Raw genomic sequence first — 27083 nt, forward strand, 5'->3', positions numbered from 1 at the left:
AACCACCAACAATACTCAAGGTATACCGCCAGGAGCTTTGTTTCTGATAGCTCCCAGCGAACATTGAACACCTCTGCCCTGTGCAAATGTCAGGCAAATGCAAAACAAATCCTGACAAAGGATCCAGTTCAATATAGAGGAAGTACCTGCAAAAATAGGGGCATCCGGCACCTGTGCCAAGCGATTAACTAACTCTCCACCTGTTTAGCAGGTCTAAGTATTGCCTGTTGCACCGAGAGCTCTGGCACTCTATCCACACTATCACCCTACAAGGGGTTTGGCAATCTCCAATTGGTCACTCATGGCTACTATCCCCAACCCCTACACGGAACCTCGTAACCCAAGGACAGAGTGCACTACTTGCTGAACTTGTGAACAACCCAACAGCTTATAAGGTTAAGGCACACTAATACCAACCACTCTCGTAAGGAACTAACGTAACGCCACCCCTCCCCACCCCATTTGTAACCTACCCCACCTCCCTACCCCCCCCCCCCCCATCCACCATGATATGCCGGTCAAGAATTTAGAATTCTACTGCGTGCTACTGGGGTTAAAGAGTCCCAAAATGGTGACCATCTCCGGCAGTATGCATCACCTGCGGCCGAGGCAAGATCCCCCACACCCCTACACTCTAGTGCACACAAATAAATCATCCTGGACCGCCACTGTTGAAAAATAGGCGGCTCTGCCACTATCCATTGTTGAAGAATTACCTTTTTCCCCAAGAACACCGCTCGCTTCAAGAATGGCTTAAGCCCTGTAACCCCTACTGTGGAAAGTTTAAATCGATCAAACAATTGCCATGCTTGGGGCGTCCAGGTCACTCCCCAGAGCACGGACACATGCCCACACACCCGCCTCCAAAACTCTAATACACACGGGCACTTCCAAAACATATGTCCAAGATCTGCTGGAGAGTGGCCACATTTGGCACAATTGTCATCACCCCGCATGGCTGCCCTCATCGTCCTATGCGGGGAAATATACATTCTTGTTACAAACTTGTGAAGAGTTTCCCTCAGCGTCACATTCTCTGAGACTCTCGGAATGTCCAGAATACGAGTCTTCAAGTTCTCTCCCCGGAGGCCAAGTGACAATTCCACTGGGCTGCCAGTTTTGCATAATCCACCTCCCCCAATTGTTCCCTCAGGCACATATGGAAATATTTAAGGGGGACTACCAACTGCGCATCTAGAGCAAAAATAGTAAGCAGCTTTTCCCACACCCCAGAAGCCAAGGAAGCAGCAGGGAGAGACCGAATGTAATGTCGCATCTGAAACCATGCAAGAAAGCCCCCCGCCACAATCCCAAACTCCAACTGCCAGTCCTCCAGCGACTTCAACCTCCCCTCCTCCGTGTACAACTGGTGCAAATAGTGAGCCCCCTTTGCAGCTCATACCGCAAAGGGACTGGAAGTCGAGCCAGGAAGGAAATCTGTGTTGCCCTGTAACGGCAATAGCGGAGAGGACGTTGACGAAAGCCGAAAAAGATGACACACGTATTTCCATGTACGCTGCAATGGCAGTAATAATACTGCATATGCCCCTGTAGTTCGTAATTGACGCGCGGGAGCATGTAACCACACACTGAAATGCGTCAGCCCCAACGACAGTGTTTCCTCCTCCGTACACGAAAAGAAACTCATGCCTCTGAACCAATCCGAGATATGTCGCAGATTACCCGCTACGGACAGCAACTTAACATTCAATAATCCCCATCCTCCCTGAGGCCGAGGCAGATAGAGATGAGATGCCGCAACTCGTGGCCTCTTGCCCTGCCAAATACAACGCGTCACCAACCTCGTTACTAATTGCTCATCTTTTCGGCTAAGCAATATGGGCTGCATTTGTAGCATATAGGTCCATTTTGGCACCAACACCATATTATAGAGGGCAACTCTATCCATAGCTGACAGTGGTAGTGATTGCCACACCCGTAGAGTGGCCCTCGTACTGATTCTTATAGGCTCTAAATTCAACTCATAAAGCTGGGCCAGGTCTGATGGGATCCATACCCCCAAATATTTTAGCGGACCGGATGTCCAAGACAAAGGAAATTCACCCTCCCAAGCCTCCCTTATTTGCGCCTGGATCGGAAACGCCACCGATATCTGCAAATTAAGGGTGAATTCTGAAAAATAGCTAAACTCCTCTATTTCACCCAGGAGGGCGGGGACAGATTGCTGTGACTAAGACATCATCAGCAAATGCTAAGGTCTTCATTGCAAATGAAGGATGTCTTGCAGTTTAAAGCCCAAAATACAGATTTATCTATAGTAACTGATTCTGATTATGTCTTCTCCTCCTTGCATTCACATGTTAGAAAATGGAATCAGAGAGGAATGATATCCTCTACTGGTCAGCCATTAAGCCACTTACCTCTGTGGACTGTCCTTTTTGAGGCATCAGAAGGGCCTCCACACAGGTATTAGCTGGATAAGAGCGCATCAGGAAACTACTTTCTCCTTTGCCATCAATGGGAACAATTTGGCTGACGAACTGGCCCGGGACCACTCCCTCACTTTGACCACTGATGCTGTGAGGTCACACTCTCTGACCACACCCTTTCTCTGCCTTGACCCCGCCTACTACCCCGCCCCTTGTTGTCCGCCTTACCCCTCCTCTTGACACACCCCTGTCATACCCCCCTACCACACCCACTTCCACATCCTGGCCAGCCCCCAAAACACCCCCCCCCGACATGCCTCTTTCCCCTCTCTCTGACTCTCCCCCTGATGTCATCCTCCCCACCCTGACCCTCCCCTTTCAGATTTTTCAGCTGCTTTACTATCTTCTGAGACCCAAGCCGAGCTCAAGCAGTGGAAACTTGCAGGTTGATCCATTAATCCTGCTGGTCTCTGGATACACCCTAATGGCCAATTGTGTGCATCTCAATACATTTTATCCCTTCTATTACATGCCTTACATTATCCTTTACATCTAAATGCTAATACTTTGTATGATCAACTATCTTCTAAACATGTAGTGGCGTACCAAGGGGGGGAAGTAACCTGTTCTGGTGCAGAGGGAGCTGCAGCGAACGAGCAAAGAAGTTTAGCCAACTCGGAGCAGGCGCGCGCCGCGGCACCCCCCCCCCCCCAGCGGCGTGCACCCGGGGGGGGGGGGTGTCATTTCGCCGGAGGGGGGGGGGGGGTAATTTAGTGGTGGGGGGGGGGGGGGGGGCGCATCGGCACTCTGCCCCGGGTGCCATCCAGGCAAGGAACGCCACTGTAAACGTGGGCACCTCAGCTATTACAATAATGTAAGACTGTAGTTAAGAATTGATACAAGTGCTTTCTCTATACTCCGAAGCGGGGATCCGCTGTACCTGCCGGCCACTTGCCTGTTGTGCAAGGGCCTGGTCAGCACTGGCATGTTGATTTCATTGACATGCAGACATCTGTAAAAGGCAAAAGGTATCTGCTTGTCTGCGTGGACACTTTCTCGAAGTGGATCGAAGCATTCCCATGCAATAGAGATACTGCCCACGTTATGGCCAAATCGCTTAGCCAAGAGATAATTCCTAGATTTGGCATACCATGTAAAATTACTACCGACAAGCAATAATGGCTCTCATTTTGTTAATGAGTTCCTCAAATCATTTTTTCCGGCTTTGGGTATAACACACAGAACTGTATGTGATTATAAACCTACTAGCAATGGTCTTGTTGAACACTACAATGGCTTGTTGAAAAATAAACTGAGACAGCTTATGGCAAATGGAATTAAAAATTGGCTGGATGCCCTACCATTGTCTCTTTTATCCATTAGAGCCACTCCATCTGCCTCTTTAAAGCTGACTCCTTTTCAACTCTGTACTGGTTGCAATATGCGTCTGATACCTGGCAATCCTGCCAATACTTTACCTGATCACTACTCTGTATATTGGGATGTTTTGCAAACAATCATTACTTCTCTGTCTTCGATCCCTCAGGCTATCTCAGACAAAAGAGAGGAGGGTAATGATCAGAAACCCTCTACCGGCAACACCAAGGCTCTCAAAGTTGGAGACCTGGTACACCGGAAGTATTATACACACAAAAGTTGGAAGGATCCAATTTAAGTTGGACCCTTCAAGGTTGAGGCTCTATCCACCACAGCAGCCAAGCTACAGGACCACATGCCGTGGGTCCACCTGAAAGATATACGGGTCTACCCAGCTTCAGAAACAGATGTTACCAGTCCAGTCACCACAAGCTCAGCCACCGGCAGCACCTGCACCAGATCAACAGGTGCCACTCCCATTGATTCCCATAGATCTACCAGCGCCACCCCAGCTGATCCCCATACCACCACCACCAGTTCGTGATCCATGTGCCATACTGCAGCAACTGCGACTTTTGGTTGCGGAATTGATCGAACCTGATTCTCCAGATCTGGTTGCCCTCCAGAATATCTACTTTGAAATCTCTAACATCCTAAACCTCTACCAGTCCTATTTTGCATCACTGGACCTGGACTAATTGCTACCTAAATGCAAAAGAACTTTACCACCGATGATATTCCTTTACAAGAGACCATCTGCTTAATCACACCACCTGCTGTTCTTCAAAGAGAACCTACTATCACTGATCTTTCTGCTCTTGCAAACCTTAAGGAGCCCGATCCTGGTCAAATTGAACAAATTGAACTAACTGTAGACACAATTCAACTGATCCTTCGGTGTCTACTCAATTTGAGCCAAGCAACAATCCTTCAACTTCATGGTCTACAGATTCCTCTGAGGATCCAGAGGACACTGGCAGCTCTGAACAGGAGTACACCCTTGTGAAAGAAAACTCCGTCTTCATTTGCTGCCCGACTGCTCTACTGTGTGTTATTGGACTTATTTGCTTCATTACTTTCTGTTTAGGACTTACCCTTACCTTGTGAGGTTCAATAACAAGAGTAACTTTTCTGTTGACAACTACACTGAGGGTACTGTCTTTTCGAATGATAATTACACATTGTCAGCTAAAAAGTACACATACACTGAGCGCTCTGTATTTTCGACTGGTGATTACACATTACCAGCTGAAAATTCAACCTTGAATATTATTCCTCTTGATAATTTCAAAAGGTCCAGTTTTCTCTCTACTGATAACCCAACTTTGCCTGCAGAGAACTTCACGTTGGATATATTTTGTACAGATAATTCAGTGTTACCTGTTGAGAATTCCACGCTGAGTTCCTTTCCTACTGACCAGTATACTCTGTTTCAAACTATCTCACTCTCTCCAGACAACGCCACTGAAGCTACTACTACTCCTACTGAAAACTTCACCTCACCTGAGCTCTCTCATACAGGCACTCAACTTTGGCAATTCCTATTCCTACTTCCTACTCCTCCCCAAAATCCTACTCTGACTGACATCTTGCTGCCTGAATACTTCACCTTGCCTCCTCTGTAACTTAATGGTTGACTCAGGGCCACCTACCTCTGACAACCCCCCCCCCCCCCCAAGTGAGCATTTCGGAACTTGTTGTTGAACTTCTTCTTTCCTTTCTTTTCCTCACACTCTCTATAATCCTTGCTTTCATCTGGCTTCTTTACTTTCAAACAAATATCCTGCCATATCTGATACTTTTCACTCATCAGACTTAATAAGTTTACTTTCACCGCATGACTGCAGCATACTCTGACCGGTATTCTCCTGATGATAATCTAGCGTGGGACCCGATAACCAGATACCAAGTATTGTGTGAGTCATTACTTGATCCCTGGACTATTGGCCCAAGTAGACTTGTTGTTGATATTTTCACCATATTCCAAGGGAACGGAGTAGTTAAGGTAGAACCATTGGTAAGGCCAGAGACTGGAGAAGCAGTTGACTTTTGGCTTGTTAGTTACAACCTTATGCGCTCTGGTTGGAAACCGTGGTTATTCCTGAGAAAAGTTGGGAATAGACACTTAGAGGTCTACAATCTCTTTGCAGTTGGTGGTGGGAATTTAGCTATCAGCAGAATTTACCCAGACTATAGCATACAGTGAGCCTGTTCTAGCTGAGGCTCTGTACTTAGTCATCATTCTAAGAATACTCTCTTTCCAACTGTTACCCTAAAATCAATTTTGATGTCTCAAACCAGTTCAGCCATGACTGTCCTCTTTTTCATACTTTACTATCTTACTATCGTTCTTGTACCCACCATACCCCAAATTTATAGGACCTGAGATCCTGATTTCCTACAGGGTGGTGTTAGCCTAAACCATTGAGACAGTTACTGTCACCCTTGATGTCTGTGCCTTTACACGGTGTGGTGAGCTACCCTATCAAAGATGGTACTCCACATTTAACATTTACAGGTTTGGTGGTATGCAGGTCATAGTCTTTAGCAAGACATACCACAAAGACCAACAAATATGAACCCAATACAAATATCCAGAACTGTCTTACAATTTTTTGCTTGTAAAATACTAAAATGTTTCATCATGATCATGTTTACTTGTTAAACTACTATTATGTTCTATCATTATCATGTTACCCAAAATCCTTCTATAATGCTAAATGTATCTTTTCCTATATGCTTCCACTATTCATGATGTATTGTAAGCCACATTGAGCCTGCAAAGAGGTGGGAGAATGTGGGATACAAATGCAATAAATAAATAATAAATAAATAGTCAATACCAAGGTAATGACAATCCATTCAGGAAAGGTATTACAATCCTAGAGTCGAGAATAGATCCTAGTCAGTGTCAGATGACTCAATGTAACCCTGTTGCTATCACCTTTCGAGGTGTAACAGCAGCTATACACAGAGCCTATTCACTTGGAATAGATGCTACAAGAAGGGATCCCATTGCCACATTCCTTATAGTTGCTCCTCCTAAAACTGAGCAGAGCAACCCCCTGATGACAACCAAGGTTCCAGAAGTCAAAATTCCTTACCAGGTCACACGAATCACTAGTGCCAAGGATTCAAGTGCATGATGCAACTGTTTGAAAGTGTAACAGCCATCAATGAGTCCTGCAAATCCTTAACTGACCAATACCCTGAGTTGCCCCTACGTTTAAGGATACCACCTGCTTTTAGAAAGCCAGATCCAGACATAGTGTTCCAGACCTGTCTATCGAGATACCCAAAATGCAACAGTAAATTTTTTGGTAATCTGACTTCCAATTTAATTTTACTAGCTTCACTCATGCTAGAGCTTAAATTTCAGATGGAAGGGAACAAGTGCCTTGGTTAAATTGGTAATCCCTCTTTCCATTGTTTCACTGCGCCTTCCTCATGCTTCTCACAGAGCAAAGAGAAGCACAAAACCCTCGGGTTCCTTTGATGACAGGGTTTACGTGGAGGGGCATAATCGAACGCGAACGCCTATCTCCATGGGCCTCTATGTCCGAAAACGGGTACGTGAAGAGGCGGGACAGACCGTATTTTCGAAAAAATGGACGTTTTTCAGATGGGCGTTTGTTTTTTTTTAGCGATAATGGAAACTAAAAATGCCCAGCTCAAAAACGTCCTAATCCGAGCCATTTAGCCGTGGGAGGGGCCACGATTCGTAGTACACTCGCCCCACTGACATGCCAGGACACCAACTGGGCACCCTAGAGGTCAGTGCGGTGGACTTTAGACAACACTCCCACATGCATAGCTCCCTTACCACGGGTGCTGAGCACCCAACCCCCCTCCCCCAAAACCCACTACCCACAAATGTACAACACTACCATAGCTCTTAGGGGTGAAGGGGGCACCTACATGTGGGTACAATGGGTTTTGGAGACCTCCCATTTACCAGCACAAGTGTAGGTAGGGGGGATGGGCCTGGGTCCACCTGGCTGAAGTGCTCTGCGGTACCCACTAAAAGTGCTCCAGGGACCTGCATACACGCAGGCCTCTAGGACTTGTTGCTGCTATATAACATTGGCACAGCAGTTGACACCTGAAGACTAATCTCTCCGAAAACGTCCTTTATTGGAATAAGCACGCTTACTCACAGTTAACTGCAGATCAGAGGTTGTGCCACACTGGCAACGAGTCTCGCTGGTACTGAGATTAGCAGTAGGTCAGAGCTGGCAGAATGGTGTACAATGCCCTCTTTCAGCCACATTCAAGGTAAGAACTAAGTTCTGTAACGTGACTAACACGTGAAAGGGATCTAAAACTGGCTTACAAAAATGGCCACTACCTCATGGACTACCGGAAACAAAACAGGGCACACTCTGACCCAGTAAGCAGGGGGAAAAGCACCATGGAAAAGCCTACCAACTACCAACATCGTGAGCATTTGCCACAAGCTAGTGGAATCACGGAGCCCAATACCCTACACCCACCACAATGCATTGCTGATGTGACTCTGCAGTGCGCATAACAGAAAAGTTGTCACACTCACCCGAGAGCCACATCAGAACCAGGGAAAGGCTGTCACAGGATAGAACACATTCTGCTGTCATAGAGGTGGGTATGGCATTTGAGGCTGGAAAAAAAGTTATTAAAGTGGGGTTTTTTTGGTGGGAGGGGTTAGTGACCACTGGGGGAATCCAGGGAGGTCATCCCCGATTCCCTCCGGTGGTCATCTGGGCAGTTGGGGCACTTTTTTGGGACTTGTTCGTGAAAAAAAAGGGTCCAAAAAAAGTGACGCCAAATTGCGTTAAAAATGCCTTTTTTTTCGATTATCAGCTAAAGACGCCCATCTCTCCTCGGCCGATAACCACGCCCCAGTTCTGCCTTCACCACGCCTCCGACATGCCCCCATCAACTTTACCCGTTTCCGCGATGGATTGCAGTTGGAAACGCCCAAAATCGGCTTTCGATTATACCGATTTGGGTGCCCACGGGAGAAGGACGCCCATCTCCCGATTTGGGTTGCAATATAGGCGTTTTTCTCTTTCGATTATAAGCAGGATAGATTGCTGCTGGATTTGAGTCTGTTTTCTTTTGGTGGGCTACCATCAATAAGAACATAGACTGGATTAATTACATATATTACAACCAGCAGAGGTTTGTGAATTACACTAGAGATGCTGTTCGAGGTATAGCAGCTCAGCTGGACGCCACTAGCAGAATGACGATGGAAAACAGAATGGTTCTTGACCAATTATTGGCCGCAGAAGGAGTGGTTTGCAAGAAAATAGGTACCCAGTGTTGTACCTTTATCCCCAACAATACAGTTCCAGATGGGTCAATCACCAGAGCCTTGAAAGGCCTCAGTTCACTTTCTGAGGAACTTGCTACAAACTCTGGTGTTGATACATCCTGGACTGGTTGGATGGAAAAAGCCTTTGGTAAATGGAAAACATTTATCATTTCAGCAGCAACCACTATCTTAGTGGTAATAGCCATTTTTGTGCTTGTAGGATGTTGCATAATCCCTTGTGCTAGAGGATTAGTTGAAACTGCAAGAAAGAACCTGCAAGACAATATCCTGCTTATAATCGAAATAGAAAAACGTCTATATTGTGACCCAAATCGAGAGATAGACGTTTGTCTCACAAAAACGAATAAAGCGGTATAATCGAAAGCCGAATTTGGACGTTTTCAACTGCACTCCGTCGCGGATGCGGACAAAGTTGATGGGGGTGTGTCGAAGGCGTGGTGAAGGCGGAACTGGGGCGTGGTTATCGGGTGATCAGAGATGGGCGCCTTTCGCCGATAATGGAAAAAAATATGCGTTTTTAATGCAATTTGGGGTCACTTTTCCTGGACCCTGTTTTTCCACAAATATGGCCCCAAAAAGTGCCCTAAATGACCAGTTGACCACTGGAGGGAATCGGGGATGACCTCCCCTGACTCCCCCAGTGGTCACAAACCCCCTCCCACCACAAAATATGCCGTTTCACAACTTTTTATTTTCACCCTCAAATGTCATACCCACCTCCCTGGCAGCAGTATGCAGGTCACTGGAGCAGTGATTAGGGGGTGCAGTGGACTTCAGGCAGGTGGACCCAGGCCCATCCCCCCCCCCACCTGTTACACTTGTGCTGGTAAATGGGAGCCCTCCAAACCGCCCCCCAAACCCACTGTACCCACATGTAGGTGCCCCCCTTCACCCCTTAGGGCTATAGTAATGGTGTAGACTTGTGGGCAGTGGGTTTTGAGGGGGATTTGGGGGGCTCCACACTCAAGGGAAGGGTGCTATGCACCTGGGAGCTGTTTTACCTTTTTTTTTTTTTTTTGTAAAAGTGCCCCCTAGGGTGCCCGGTTGGTGTCCTGGCATGTGAGGGGGACCAGTGCACTACGAATCCTGGCCCTTCCCACGAATAAATGTCTTGGAGTTATTCGTTTTTGAGCTGGGCACTTTCAGTTTCCATTATCGCTGAAAAACAAAAACGCCCAGCTCAAAAAAAGATAAACGTCCATGTTTTTCGAAAATACGGTTCGGTCCGCCCCTTCACGGACCCGTTCTCGGAGATAAACGCCCATGGAGATAGACGTTTCCGTTCGATTATGCCCCTTTATGTCTTGTATGAAAACCTCATAACAAAAATTGCTGAAGGGACAGATTATCTCCCTATGCATTTTGCTAACCGCTATGCAGCAGAAAGACCTGCTACTATTTAGAAGTATTATATTCATGGTTTTGCTAGATGTTAAACAATGCTAATCAATATGTAACCTGCACAAACATGTATTAATCAGCTTATGAACAGAAAAGAAAATATATTAAGAAGTAAGATAGTTTTGCATAAGATATGTATTATATAATCATGCTTGTAGTTTAGTAGATTTTTATATGCTGACCCAGTTGCATGCCTTACCGCAGATTTGACAGAGCTCCAAGAGGGGTGATGGTAGGATGTAGGAAAGACCCTGGGATGGGTAAGGGTAAAAGGAAAACCCCATAATCCAACACTAGACAGCATGCCTATAACTAGGCTTGTGCACCATGCTTCACATTTTTACTTGTTCACCTGTCAGAATTAGATAAAGCATCAGAGCCATATCATGCCACTCCGTCTGATGAATCCCCATAAGAATATATGCCTATACTAGTAAAAAAGGCTCGTTTCTGGAACAAATGAAACGGGCGCTAGCAAGGTTTTCCTGGGAGTGTGTAAGTTTGAGAGAGAGAGCCAGAGTGAATGTGCGGGTGTGTGACAGTCTGTGTGACAGTGTGTGTGTGAGAATGAGAGTGTGTGACAGGGCCCCCTCCCCTGTTCCTAATGCCCCTCACCCCGTTCCCTCCCCTCCTTTTCCTCCTCCTTCCCACACTTTGGGTTCCTTAAGGCTTTCAAACGTCTGTGTACCCCCGTGGCCCTAATGCCCAGTATCCGGATACCCCACCGCTTTCCTCCTCACCCCTCCCCCAAGATGTAATACTTTCACGTCCTTCATTTTTTAAAAAAAGTGTCCTATCTACCCTGTGTACAAATGCCCGGCATTCAGATTGTGTTCCTCTCGTAAATTTTCATTTCTTTCATTCATTCAGAACTTGCCCCCCCTCCCGAACACTTTGGGTTCCTTCAGTCTTTTAAAACTCTCCTATGTACCCTGTGTGCTAATGTCCAGCATTGAGATTGTTTTCCTGTCCCAAATGTTCATGTCTTTCAGTCGTTCAGAACTCCCCCCTCCCCCCATTTAACACTTTCGGTTCCTTCAGTCTTTTAAAACTCTCCTATCAACCCTGTGTCCTAATGGCCAGCACTCAGATTGTTTTGCTTTGCCAAATTGTCTGTCACTGATGTCACTGAGGTCAGTGCGTGCCTGCCTAGCAGACCACTTCCGGCAGGCACGGTCCCAAGCACATCCTGTTGGAGGTGAGAATTATTATATAGGATTCTTATAATTAACTGCTTGCTGTGGGTAAGATAATAAACTTTATATTTATCCTATCTCCTGTACTCTTCTCTTATTCTTTATATTGATAATTGTCTGCATTCTATGCCAGGGGAGAAAAGTGCACTTCTCCCCTGGGTGGAGTCAGTAAGGTAATACTAAAAGCAGCCTTAGGGACTTCCTGCGTTCGGGACACTTTCAGCTGGTCTGGGGTGTCTTGAAGGCTGGAAATAACCCTGAATTTTGTACAGTTTATTCTCGGGAAGGCGTTGGGTCTGACCATTTTAGGGTTCACGTTCTGAGAAGTCACAACCTCCAGGTCTTCAATAGGTCTTCTAATGCTTGAGAGATGAAAGAGGGCAATTCCTCTTTATGAAATAACCGAACCACCGAAGGATCATCTGCCTCCTCCAAATCTTCCAGTCCCTTCTGTCTTCAAGACCCCTCAGAGGGAGCAGCCGACACAGGAACCAAGGACCCCTTCTCAGGACCTGCAAACATCCGTCTCCTTTTAAGTGCAGTCCCTAAGAGACCTGTATCTCCCCCCGACTCCGCAGGAAATTCCAAAGAAGGAGCCGGTCCCGCCAGGGGGAGAGTCCATTTCAGCAAATATGCTTGATGCATAAGGAGTACAAATTCTGGGGAAAAGAAATCCCAGAAACAGCAAGGGACCCAGTAGACTGAAGGAGCGGATGCATCCGACCCTGCCAAAGGGACCCCCACTGTAAAAGAAGCCATGCTGGCAGGAACCACTGCCGGTGCCACCTCAGCGGCATTCTTGAAAATGGCGCTTGGCCTCTATGGTTCCGGGCGGGAAAACATGTTCTCCGGCGCACTAACTGCACCGTCTGCCTCAGAGGAATTAACACACACAATTAGAGCTGCAAAACGCTGTCGCTCACCGCCGTTTCCCGCATCGGGTACAACGTTTAACTGTCTCCGTTGCCATTAACTACGACCGGGAAACAAAAACAAAACCAGCACTTACCAGCTGAAGTGAGTGAAAGTGCGGGACCAGTCAGAATAAAGCCAAGGTGAAACGCTCCGGCTCTGACACAGGCAGAATCAGACAGGCACCGAACTGCTCTCAAAATTTTTTTTTTTGTTAAATGTTATGGTTCTCCCTTTTTATTTTTTTAAGTGAGGAAGTAGAAGAAAGACAGCAAGACAGCCTGTGCAGAGGAATATGGGGTGAGGCAGGGACCTAACAAGTAAGTATGCCTCCAAAGCTGACACCCTCAGTCAGACACCCCCCGGGCTCAACTGGCCACAGGCCCAGGTGCACCCTCAGTGGCCTTGAATCCAGGAACTGGAGAAAGGCCATTCACCACCTGCTGGAAATAGAGATATACAAACTGATGCAGGGGACGGCCATCTGGTATCACTCCCTTCTGTTCTGTTTATCTCTATTTACACCTGCTGGTAGACAGACATAACCCACCAGTTCCTGGATTCATCTGCTGAACGTGACAAGGAAGTTGGTTAATTTATTCTGCTATCATTTACCATGTTACTATGTTCAAATTACAAACAACTAAGACAACTAAGAATAAAAGCCCTAATTATAAAGAACTCTTTCATCCCACTTTAGCCCACTTAGGAAATGAGGTTCAGCAAAAATAGGTGGTGATAATTTTTGATTGGGCCAAAATGAAATGCAGAGATGAAGGCAGAGGATGTTTTCATTTTCTAGGGAAAGCTCTTACCAGATCACAGGCTTCTACTGAATGGGTTGAATGAGTGAAGATTCCTGTTCTGTAGCCATTGACTGATGGCTACTGAATTTCTAGCAGTTCTATAGATTTAGCAAGAGCCAACAACCTGCTTCAGCTCCATGCATATCAGTAGGGGAGTGATAGGTTGTGGGTCAAAGATAACATTGCAGGTGGTAAATCAAACAGAATAAAGTTGAAATGTGAAAATGTGAATAGTTTCAAACTGTGATAGCAGTCAGAAACAGTAGAAGACTTCTATTTATTTCAGTACAGTTTTAATTGATACCTCTCACTGTGTTTGGTCTGCATTTTCATGAGAGGTGGTATCAATTAAAACTGTACTGAAATAAATAGAAGTCTACTGTTAAAAACCTGACATGGCCCTGTTTCATCTACAGGCTGTCTCAGGGGTTAGTAGTGGTTAATAAAGTTGAAACTATCACTGATTGGATTGTCTGATAATCTAGGCCTACTCTTCATCACAGAAACATGGATCTGTGACTCCAAAGACCCCATTATACTTGATCTTTGCCCTCCTGGATACAAAATCCTACATTGGCCTAGAAAAGACAAAATTGGAGGAGGCATAGCATTAATTCTTAGATTCAACTTCTCATCTGAATCCATCTCTGAAAGCTCTACCCTGGAACTGAAATTGCTTCAATAAAACTTCACTGCCCCATGCTATGCGATTACCTAACTTGCATTCTATTTTATAGACCCCCTCGTAACTGGACTTCATATCCAACTCATGTATTAACAATCCTAGGTGACCTGAACCTACATCTAGAAGACTCCAAGTCTATGCACACCAGAGAATGTATGGATCTCCTTGAACTATGTGACCTTGTTATACCTCCATTACAACCTACCCACATCAAGGGTCATTCACTAGATATTATTTCTTATAAATTCTCTATCAACCTTAACTTCGATGACAAAATAATTAATCTTCATAAATTGATTTCCAAAGACAATATCACTGTCTACACCTTTCTTGATGAACTAGACCCTGGATTTGATGAAATACCAGCTGATAGATATTGGACTAACTTTACCCCCCTTACCACTGAAGAAGTTACTAAAACCATCTCTAAACTCTCCAGGTCTTATTGTCAACTTGATCCTTGCCCAACTATCTTTTGAAAGACGCGCTACATGATTTATATCAGACCTCACCGCCCACTTGAACTTCCTGCTCCAAAGAGGCTCCTTCCCCACCAGTCATGGCAATATTTTACTTACACCTATTCCAAAACACCCCCCAAAACCTGCAAACGATATCACCAACTATCGTCCAATTGCCTCCATCCCTTTAATCACAAAACTGATGGAAAACAGAGTGACCTTGCAACTCAACGAATACATTCAGAAATTTTCCATCCTATACGAATCACAGTCTGGCTTCCGTTCGGCTCATAGTACTGAAACGGTTCTTCTTACCTTAATATCCAAATTCAAACAAGAAATAGCACTTGGAAACCATATCCTCATCCTACAATTCGACCTATCCAGCGCTTTTGACATGGTTGATCATACTATCCTAACCAAACTTCTGGATAAACTTGGGATTGGTGCAGGGGCGTAGCTCAGGCCCGCCCAGTTTTCCCTACTCCTCCAAACAATCAGTGCACAGCCTTTCAGTCTGTACCCGACAGGAAAACAGCAGAATGCATATGCATAGTTTGGGAGGCAATTGCCCCCCCCCCCCAAACGAACTGCAGCAGCATCCATCTCAGGCTCTCGGCATGTATGGTCCCCGGCACCGTCTTCCCGCTCCCGCCGCAGACTGCAGTGATGCTGCGGCCACCGTCACTCCCAGTCCCGAGCACCGCGAGCGCCAGCTTCCTCCTCCTGCACCGCATGGCCCGGAGCTGCAGCTCCTCCTCCCCGGTCTACCCCCGATATCTCCTCCTCTCGGATCAAGGCCCTCATTGCTCCTATCTTTCTCTTCTTCCAGCATTGCAGCGCCATTGCTCCCCACCTCCCGAGTCCTCCAATCCCCGAGCCGCCGGCAGCAACGAGAAAGCAGTACACACGCTGCTTTAGACCTGCCAAAGAAACCTTTCTCTCTGCTTCAACTTCCTGTTCCCGTGTAGGAGGGAAACTTTAGGAGAGAGAAAGGCTTCAGGGTTAGGTCTAAAGCAGCGTGTGTACTGCTTTCTTGTTGAAGCTGCTGGCGACTCGAGGGATTGGAAGACGGGGGGTGGGGGGTGCTGGAAGGAAAGCAAGAGAGAGACAGGGGTGAGACCGGCTGGCGAAGGGTAAAAAAAAAATGAGACCACCGGGGGGTGGGGGATGGGAAGAGAGTAAGAGAGAGATGGAGGAGTACAAGATAGGACTAAGGGGTGTGAGAGAAGGGAGAGGGAGCAGAAGATGGATGGGACTAGTGGGAGAGAGTAGGAACAGCAGATGGATGCAAGTAGGGGTATGGGAGAAGGGGAACAGAGCAGAAGATGAGTGGGACTTGGGGATTGAATGGAAAGGATGACAAGAGGAGAGACAAGAAATGGAAAATTCAGCCTGGAAAAGAATTTAGAAGACTGACATATGGAAAGTGGAAGAGAGTGGGACTAACCCAATCAGAAAAATAAAGTGCTCAGACAACAAAGGTAGAAAAGAAAAAAATATTTTTATTTAATATTGTTTAAAGATTGAGATGTGCCTGCTTTGTGAAATGTACCTTTTTAAAAAATGTAAAATGTTTATTATTTTTTTAGTTTTGTATTTTGCAGAGTACAGGAGAAAAAAACCCATGTATGTTTCTCTGTTACCCGTATTGCCCTGCTTGTAGAGACTGGCTTTCTTGGGTGGAGGGAAGGGGGGGTGTCTCCATTTCAGTTTTTGTCTGAATGTTTTTTGTGAGTGTAATGTTGGTGGTCGGCTTCTGGTTGGGGATGGGCTCTTTACTGCCTAGGGGGAAAAAGGTATATTTAATCTTTTTTACCTAGCCAGTGAAGAGCCCACCCCACCCAGTAACTCACCAATAATGTTGGGGTAGGCTCATTGCACAGGTTAAAAAAACAAACAAACCTTTTTTTTTAATTTTATGTTGGTGGGTTTTGGGGTAGGGATGGTCTCTGCAGTGCCCAGGTTTAAAATTAAAAAAACAAACCTTTATATTTAATGTAGGCAGGTTCCTGGATAGGGGTGATATTAAAAAACAAAAAGTTTTATATTTAATGCTGGTGTGCTTCAGGGTTGGGATGAGGGTGCCAGACTATGGGGGATGGGTAGGGGATAGGACAGGACTGACGCTAGACTATAGGGAGGGGTGGGGGTTAGGGTGGGGCTGATGCATAGCAATGGGATGGATGATGAGGAAGGGAAGGGCTGATGCTGGGCTATGGGTGGGTGGGGGGGGGGGGTGGGTAGAGAAGAGAAGGGCTGATGCCGGGCTATGGGGCTGGATGGAGGGGTAGAGAAGCAAAGTTTGAAGGATAATATCATTGCTGTAATTATACTGTAGGATCCTGTCATGTGTGTTGAGACGTTTGCCGTTATAGTAGACTTACGCCTGGTCAAGGTTAAGATGTGGGATAATGTAACCATGTTTAAAAATATTGGTTTTTCCATATGTTGATGCAGGGCAGATTTTGGGCATACTACTTATTAATCCATCATCAAGTGCATTCTAATGCATTATTTTGTAGCAAGAAACACTACTCATACCTACATACACAGTGCCCACCCATATTAGCACTGGGCCCACCCAAAATGTTAGGTCTGGCTACGCCACTGGATTGGTGGTAACATCATAAACTGGATAAATAGCTTTATTACCATGAGATCTTACCAAGTCAAGGGGACTTCAAACATTTCATCCCCATGGTCATCTGAATGCGGGGTACCGCAGGGATCTCCGCTTTTCCCAATTCTTTTTAACCTCATGATGATTCCTCTGGCTAGGTTGCTAGCCAAGCGAGGACTCAATCCCTTCATCTACGCTGACGACGTCACCATATTTATCCCCTTTAAATCCAATTTATCCGAAATTTCCAATAAAATCAATACTGGCATGACCACACTAACCTCTTGGACTAACGCTTTCAAAATGAAATTAAACAAAGAGAAAACACAATGTCTAGTTCACCCAACACTCTTCTCCTCTCTCGTCTACTATTAACAACCCAGATGTTAAACTCTCCATATCGAACAGCCTGAAAATACTTGGAGTAACAATTGATAACCATTTATCTTTCGAAATCCATGCTAAATCCGTTACTAAAAAGATGTTCAATATGATGTGGATTATAAACGATTAAAATCTTACCTTCCCTCGAACACCTTCCGGAACTTAGTGCAATCCACAGTACTCATACACGCAGATTACTGCAATAGTGTTTTCCTAGGATGTAAGACTCTAATCCTCAAGAAGCTTCAGACTACCCAGAACACTGCAGCCAGACTTATCTTTGGCAAGTCAAGATTTTACAGTGCAACACCTCTTCGAGAGATACTTCATTGGCTTCCCATCAGAGAAAGAATAAATTTTAAGGTTTGCACTATGATTCATAAGATTATATATGGAGAATCCCCCAACTACATGAACAACCTTATTGACCTCCCAGCCAGAAATAGACCATCGTCGTCCTGTACCCACCTCAATTTAAATATAAGACCTTCTATGCATCCAGTTTCTCCTTCTTGGGCAGCCAGATTTGGAACGCTCTGCCAAGATCCATCCGAACAATCGGCAACCATTTACCCTTCAGGAAAATGCTGAAGACTCATCTTTTCAAGACAGCTTACCCGAATGACTCTACTTAACTTTTAAACCCTTCCTTTTAATCCCGATCCTGATGTTTACTATACCTTAGACTCCCAATTCCCTTATGCTCCTATCTTTTTTCCTCTTCATCCTTTGCCCTTTATCTTTCCCTCTCCATCCTTCCTCTCCTTACCCCTCCCAATCTCTTTTCCTTTTACTTATCCCACCTTTGTATACCTTTACATACTCAACATTCTCATTCTCAAAACCTCACTTTCACTGCTTATAATATTCTCCTGTAAGATTTTGCTATTGTAATCAAGGGCGTAGCCAGACTTCAACGGTAGAGGGGTCCAGAGCTGAGGTGAGGGGGCACATTTTAGCCCCCCCCCCCCCCCAGCGCCACCGACCCCCCCCCCCATTGCTGACACCGACCCCCCCTGCCCGCCATTGCCGACACCTCCAACAACTTTGACCCCCCCCCGCTGATGACCCTCTCGACCCCCCGCCCGCCGTCGCCTACCACCTTTGCTATTGGGGGACCCCAACCCCCGCCAGCCGAAGTCTTCTTCCTTCGTTTGGTTTCTGACTGAGTCTGACGTCCGTCAGACTCAGTCAGAAACCAAACAAAGGAAGAAGACTTCGGCTGGCAGGGGTTGGGGTCCCCGCCAGCAAAGGTAGCAGGTGGTGGGAGGGGGGGTTGAGAGGGTCGCCGGCAGGGGGGGTCCAGGGCCAAATCTAGGGGAGCCCAGGCCCCCGTGGCCCCATAGCAGCTACGCCCCTGATTGTAATTGTATTAACTATGTAAGCTGCATTGAGCCTGCAATATGTGGGAAAGCGCAGGGTACAAATGTAATAAATAATAATGATAATAATTTATACAACTAAAAGACAAACAAATAGTACCCAAATAGTACAACTAAAAAACAAAAAAAAGTACTGTTTACCTTACAGACTTCCTTCTCGGGAACTCCTCGTAAGAGTGCATACAACTCCAGATGCTCCCGACCTGTTAGCAGCTCGTTGACGGCATCAAACTGAGGGCAGTATCCCATATTCTGATGGACCTCTTGAATGTTAGTCAAGATACTGCAACACCAAGTTATATTCATTCATAATCATGTCAACATTTTTAAAACACATGATAAAGAAAGAATGCTAAAGAATAGGTGTAGTCATCTAATTTACTGTATATTAGAATACATGGGATCATAGTCAAAATAATCTTAGCTTCTGAATGTTCCTCTTCACTGACCAGTTAACCTTTGTCTAGACCAAAATGTTAACCAGTTTAGGATGAATCAGAGATGTTAACTTTTAACCAGATACAGCTATATTCAGTGCTATCTGGTTAAAGGTAAACGAATGGTTCAGCAAACACCTGTCTTCAAGTAAATTGAATAACTTATCTGTTTAGCTTTAACAAGGTATATTCTTGCTTGTCTGTCTAAACTGTATGGTGTGAATGCTGACCTTTACTTTCTTTAATTGGAGTTCCTTTCCTGTTTCTATTCTTTTCTATTCACAACATATTCTGCGGTATCTCTGCAGATCACAAGATAAGAAGTATCATAGTCAGATGGAATTACAAACTTTATATCATAACTTGAGTCACACCACATTTATCTTTGAAAATAATAAGCCAAATAAAATCTTAGCTGAAGTATATTTCGAATTTTTTTTAGCCTGTACACTGCTCTGTACTGCTCTAGCAGCTACAGTGATCTAGCAAATCAAACTAAACTATAAACTTTATAATTTCCCTGTTAAATTCACAAGGTAACTTACTAATTAACTTAAATTGGATACATCCTACCAAATACTGCACCCTGTGTGTTTCTGATTTATTTTAGTATGTTTGGGATGTTTATAATCTTTCCAGCCGATATTCAACTAGTGGGAGGCAGGTCGGCTAAGTCCTGCAATCGGTGCGGAGCCTGGATATTCAATGCTAGGCTGTTTCCGGTGACCAGCATTGAATATCTGTTTTTTTTTTTTTTTGGGGGGGGGGGGGGGGGGGTGGTTTAAACTTAACTGGCCAGGTCAATATCCAGCACTGGCTGATTAAGTTTATAGTGGCCAGAGATAGGCCTGCTATTTGGGCAGTCCAATTTGTCTGCCAAACTTAGTCAGCCAAGTGCTGAATATTCTTGGCTAACTGGTTATATCAAACGGGAGATTCTATGTATGGTGCCTAAAAAAAATCGGCGCAGAAATCAATGCCAACTAAGCATATTCTATAAGTGGCGCCTAGATTTAAGAGCGGTATATAGAATACACTTAGTTGATATCTCAGTGCCTATAACTCTATAACTCTGGAATTTGTTGCCAGAGAATGTGGTAAAGGCGGGGTTTAAAAAAGGTTTGGACAGCTTCCTAAAGGAAAAGTCATAGACCATTATTAAAATGGACTTGGGGAAACTCCACTGCTTATTTCAGCAGCATAAAATGTTTTCTACTTTTTGGGATCGTGCCAGGTATTTGTGACCTGGATTGGCCACTGTTGGAAACAGGATGCTGGGCTTGATGGACCTTTGGTCTGTCCCAGTATGGCAACACTTATGTACTTATGTACTAACTATGCGCCTCCATTTACACCAACAAAAGCTTGGCGTAAATCCCAGCATATAGATTTATGCACACGGTGCCTACAAAATGCCCATTTTCCCACTCATAACCATGCCTCTTTTTACGTGCATGCATTAGACATTACGCGCACTGAGTTATAGAATATGCTTAGCGAGCTGTGCACGTAAATTCTAATTAATGCCAATTAATGCTCATTATTGCTTGTTAAATGCTGCTATCAATGTTAAGTAGCTTGTATTAAGTTATGCGCTTTGTTGTAGAATACACTTGGATTTCGGCATGAATCTCTAGGCGCATTATATAGAATCCGGGGGTAGGGGCATGTGCTTTTATTCAGCAGATAACCATATATCTCATACTGAATATTAAGACTTAGCCAACTTAGCACTATTTAAGTGGCCAGGAGCCGGTTTATATTTTATAGCAGGGGCCCTTTTACTATGTTGCTTTAGGCACTAATGCGCACCTAACACATCTTAAAATGGCATACTGAAGGACATGCTCAGGTATCCAGCAGTAACTGCAAAATCAGTGCATGCTAACTGCGTGCTAAAAAATATTTTGAATTATTTATTGAGAGGGTGTGACTGGGGGTGTGTGTGGAGAGTGGGCATTTCTGCTCTAATCAGTTAGTGCAGCTATATTCAACCACATACTAACTGGACTACTAAGTCAGCTCTTACTGCTTACAAAATGGATGGCAGTAAGTACTCACACAGTAATTGTTTCTAATGGCCATGTGCTATTGGCAACATTAGCACTAGCACATACATCACTCTTAAATCTCTTCAAAAAATGGAGGAAAAAGGAGATAGAGATCCAAGATGGCTGCACAGTGAGGACTCTGGAGAAATTGCTCCTGCTTAACTTAAATTTCCTTACCTCTTGCTGGCTTTATAAAATTTCTTTTCATGCCGAAGAGACGGGGAAAGCAGGCACAAAAGATTTTTAAGTTTGAAGAAGCGCTGTAGATCCAGACAGAAAAGTTAAATTTACTAGACTTTTCCATTCAGAAGCTGCAGAGTGTTCGGACAACTTTGGTTCAAGATAACTTAATTTTACAGTCAAAAACTGAAAATTTGGATAACTTTACTAGATATTTGAACTTAAGACTTTTGAATTTTCCTATAATATTGACTGTTATTATTTTATGTGTTTTTGAAAGGAACATTTAAATATTTGGATACTGGATTTCCACCATTACATAAAATATATTATTTGCCAGTTCCTAGACATACTAGCTCTCTTACAGGCAATGCCTTGGTAGAAGTGTCCTCTGATAGTCGTAACATAAGTAATTTTTTGGAAGGTTTGGTTGAGGAGGTAGTCTCCAGATCTGCATTGCTTGTAACTTTTGTATTTCAGCAGGATAAGGACGTGCTTTTGTGCCTCTTTTTAGATCCTCTTGTAGGGGGGCAGCTTGACTGTTTTGCTGAAACTGGAGTCAGTTTATACTAGAGTTAGATTTTGCTGTAAAGGACAATCTATTGTGCTTAGCTAAAAGAAGCTGTAACTTGTAACATGGCAGCCATTAACTTTGCTTTTTCTGTGAAATACATTTTCTCTCCTTCTGTGCCTTTTCTGAAATGTAAGGCTTGCTAAACTTAGATGAAACACTGTAGCCTGCAAGCTGACAGATAGCTCAGAGGAAGCAGCTGTAACCAGATAGCAGAAACCAGCTGGAACTTGTGCTGCTTATCAGTATATGCCAAATAACTGTGAATAGACTAGAGACCAGTGTTGGAAATAGAGGGTTGTGTGCAAAACCAAAGACAAGTTTCGTTTCCTGGGTTTTGTGTAAGACCCTCTGTCTGTAACTGCGCATGACTACTGATAAGAGTGTATAAGAACGAGTGTCAGGTGACGCTCGGGGGCACAGTATCCTGAGACTGAACTCAGTGCTGTACATTGCTAGCAATAAAAGCTGTCTTGCCTTTGGAACCAGTTGCCTCTTGTCTCCTGATTTACTAGCTGAGAATCCTGTTACATTTTCTGGCGACCACGAAGGGACTACAAGAGGGAAACGGATTATATTCTTTCCCCTCCCTCACTGCACGGTTGTGCCGGGGCAGTCGGCCCCCCCGAACGGGTGATGAGTGGCCACCGAGTTCAGTGTCCACCCCCGACGGAGGACTGACCGACACCGGCTGGCTGGCAGTGGGGCTGTGAGGTTCCGGCAAGACACCTTTCCTGATCTCCGGAGAAGAGCGCGCCAGCAGGCCACGTCCGAGGACAGTGGACAGGCGAGTATACTCTGGGTAGTTGACCAACCCAGTAAAGGGTTGAAGAGGGGCTTGATCAACCCCTTCGCCAGTGCCAAGTAGGGACGAGGTCTTGAAACCCACTAGGCTCCGGGAGGGAAACCGGGAGGACAGGTTTCCTGTTGTGTGAAAGAGTGTGACTGGCACATTCTTTCTATTTCTGAACTAAATGTAGATTCTCAGGCTTCTCTGAACTGCAGATTCCATGACCTTGTGTCCATGAGCTTTAGAATGGAATGTGCTTAGATAACTTGCTTGAGAACCAGATAAACTGTTCAGCAGCTGAGGAGTGCAGGCTTTTTGTTGTCTCAGGCTGCTATAGAGTAAAAGCAGTCCGGGGTTTGGGACCCACTGATAAGACCACAGCCAGTGGTGTGAGTGGGCTCGAGGAAGTAATTACTCCGGGTGCACGTTAACAGAGTGACTTGACCCTTTTGATGGGAACTTAACTGTTGCATCATGTTAGAAGTTATTACAAGATATAAGATTTTGTTTCTCTAGAACAGGAGAACTATGTATTCTACAGCAGACGGTGCAAGCTTTGTATATGCAGCACCAGGATTTCGTTGCTGGGGATAATGTTGTTTATCTTTCTTGAATCTGGTTGTTAAAAAGGGTATGACAATTCATGCTTTTCTTTAAGTCTTATGGGTATAGTATTACGGAGGTTAAATACAAAGCCTCTCTTCAGGAATGCAGCCTTGATAGGTTTTTTCCTCCAGCTGTTTTTGTCACGCTATGTTAACTTTCAACTTTGTGATTTACTGAAAGGTGTATACTAGAGTTAGATTTTGCTGTAAAGGACAATCTATTGTGCTTAGCTAAAAGAAGCTGTAACTTGTAACATGGCAGCCATTAACTTTGCTTTTTCTGTGAGGTTTATATGGGAAAGAAGGAAATATCTTGTATACCAGGATTTGGTGCTATCCCAGTGCCCTTCTAGGCAACTGTCTGGGTTGCCTCACTTTGTTTCTCTTTTATTACATTAGATTTAACATTTGTATTCTTATAGCTCCATGCTGCACTTGGGTTCAAAGCATGTTGCATCTGTTGTAATTTACTGTGAGGTTTATGGTATCGTGTTCATTTACTGACCATAGTCCCTAAAGAATGTAAAGAAAACCACAGAAGGTATCCCACACCCCAAAAGTTAAACCAACCCTGCATTCCGAAAAAAAAAAAAAAAACGGTCCAGTTTGTGCTTTTCTTCAGGGACATATCAGCTGCCTGTAGCCATGATTCCTTTGCCTTTGATTAAGTGCAATAACGGTTAGTGTTAAAACTTTATGCAAACCTTATGAGTCTCGTAGGCAGTGCAAATCACAGCTGCTTAATTGTATTGCACCAAATTTGTTTTCCTCCACTGCAGAGGAGGGATGCAAATTCCTAAGTTATTCATAAGACTTGCAGACTATTTCTTGCCTATTCTCTGTATCTACCTCAGTAGGATTTGTACAATAAATATTTGTCTAGTGAAATATCCCACGTGTATGTTCTGTACCCCAGGTAATTGAGATTTCAGAGAGATAAGTTTTAGGTTTCATGTGCCCTGCCTGAAACGGGTACTTCCTGGTTGGATTTTCTGTTTTTCCTCTCTTCCTTGCTGGATGATGTCACTCTTCTTTCTTTTATTGATGACTTGCTCCCTCTGCTGATCTTTGTGTGTATTACATGCACAAGTTGCTTTGGAAGAGAAAAACAAACAAACAAACAAACAAACAAAAAAAACAACTAATTTGTGTTCTCCAGGACCTCTTTCTCAAATTGAGTTATCCAACAAACAACTGTGTGGCGACAAGTGAACATGTAGAGAGACAGTCCCTGCCCAAAGGAGCTTGCGGTCTAAATCAGGACAGACAGACAAGACTCACAATTACAGACTTTTGTTTTAATAATGTGATTTATGCAAGGAACCGTTTGTCTACTAAACTACTTAATGTGTTTAATTCATCATGCTTGTGATAACCATATATCTGTGCTATTGTACCATGGGTAATTGAGACTCCAGAGATATTGCCCCTTTCCAGGGTAAAGGAATCTAGCCTAATGTTCCGATTAAGAAATGTAACATTTTTATGTATCTTGAATGAGAATGTTTTTTCCTGCTATAGAACATTTCTAGGCACCTGCCTACATTGCCAAAATCATCTTTGTGACCATGATAAAGATTTAAACCATGTGTTTTGAATTGTAGGGAATCACATTGTGAAGAAGATGGAAGCAAGTTCCCAGTCATTGAAAGGTTACTGAGATGTTTGAAGCTTGTAAAAGTTATTTACTGTCAATGTGCAAGTTGTGTGAATAGTGTGAATAACCACGTGGCAGGAGTACATGATTATGTGCTGCGAAAGTACACCTGTAAGTTAGATAGAAGGGTTGTGGAAGTGAATATATGTGGAAGTGTTTGAACAGGACTATACTCTTTGGGGATAGGTCAGAATAGCAATTCATTTTATTCTGTATTACCTATCAAAAGAAGCATGAAATTTGAGTATAGAATTAAGCTAATGGTTAAGGGTTAAGGGTTTGACCAGATATTGAGTGAATTATTATCATTTATGCCCTGAGGCCCTGTTCTGATTAATTGATTTATCGTTTGGAGTCCTCGTTCTTGTTTTTCAGGTTCATCAAATTGTCCTCTCACCTTAGTTGGCAGGTTGACATCATTTGAACTGTGATCACTGACGGCACCAGTCTGTGTTAAGGCCTGCTGTCTACCATTCCTGAAACAGACCTGGCCACCGCATTCTCCTCTGTTCTCAGGGTTATTGCCTATTACTACAATGAACTTTTTAGAATTGTAACCTTTATATCCCAAAACAACTCTGTTAAGGTTGCACCAATGCTGGAAGGAGATTTTGGTTGAACTCATTTTGTTAGATAAACTGCTAAACTCTAGGCCAGCATTTAAACTGGTGGTCCATATAGGAATATTGCTATACATTCTCAATTGTAATGATTTCTTTTTGCTTACTTGGTATAGGCATCATCAGTAACGCCTCTGAAGCCACTGATTGTTTCCTGTATGATATTGTTTCAAGACATATTTCTATGGTATCGCATGTATTGTCTCATGTTGCAAACACAAGATCCTAAAGTTCATCCAGCCCCAAACAGAGTATACCCTACGCAGCTCGACATAGCAACCCGCCAGAGATCTGATGATGTGCCAGATCGAATATGGACCAGTTGTCCAGTACGTGGGTGACCTGTTGATTGTGTAGTGTTCGCCTGAGGGTTCTTGACAGCGGAAGAAAGAGGGCTTGCAAATGCCACTGAAATCTGTCACCTGCTTGAAGCTGTGTGGAAGCCAAGAAAAGTCGCTGTGATGCACTGTAGGGCCCACATAGGGAAGACAGATTCCATAGCCCGGGGCAACCGGCGGGCAGACGAGGCAGCCAAGAAAGCCTGTTAAGAACCCTACCCTCCTGAACCTACTCCTCATCCATCTCCCTGAAGAAACCCCCGCATTTGCAGAAACTCCTCCAACAGGGAGTCTTGAAATCTACCAGAAGCCAGGAACCCCCGAGTACCGACCAGTTCAGGACTTGAGGAAAGTCAATAATCAGGTTGTGGATATCGTTGCTCTTGTACCTAATCCCTACTCCATTTTAGCCCAAGTGCCAGCCCAAACCAAGTGGTACAGTGTCATTGATCTGAAGGACGCCTTCTTCTCCATCCCTCTTGCCGCTGATAGTCAACAGTTGTTTGCCTTCACATGGGAAGACCTGCAAACTGGGATCAAGCAGCAATTCACTTGGACCCGACTCCCCCAGGGTTCAAGAACTCACCCACTCTCTTCGGAGAGCAACTTGCCCAAGACCTGAAGTCATACCAGTACGAGTACGGGCCTGTCGTCCAATATGTAGACGACCTGTTAGTGGCCCGGGAAACGTACACTGACTGTGCAAAAGCTGCCCCCCTACACTCTGAAGTTTCTTTTTTTGACAGGGAAAATCTCTATCTTTCCAGACATTTCTAAGTGGACTCAAAATAGGAGGAATACATTTTTGTCTTTTAAACAGCATGTTACTGCCTTGGGGGCTAAATTTCAATTAAGATATCTGTGTAGGAGGAAGTGACGTCACCGAGCAGCATGGCCGCA

General features: G+C 44.6%; 1 protein-coding gene across 1 annotated transcript in view; it reads right to left on the minus strand.

Moving 5' to 3' along the window:
* Nucleotides 1–27083, minus strand: part of ABCA1 (ATP binding cassette subfamily A member 1) — a 706841-nt gene that overhangs the window by 45204 nt on the left and 634554 nt on the right. Inside the window, 1 exon segment of the mRNA XM_030194329.1 lies at nucleotides 19076–19217. Within this exon segment, the coding sequence (XP_030050189.1) occupies nucleotides 19076–19217 (142 nt within the window).

The sequence above is a fragment of the Microcaecilia unicolor genome, chromosome 2, assembly GCF_901765095.1.
Source record: "Microcaecilia unicolor chromosome 2, aMicUni1.1, whole genome shotgun sequence".
Lineage (NCBI taxonomy): Eukaryota > Metazoa > Chordata > Amphibia > Gymnophiona > Siphonopidae > Microcaecilia > Microcaecilia unicolor.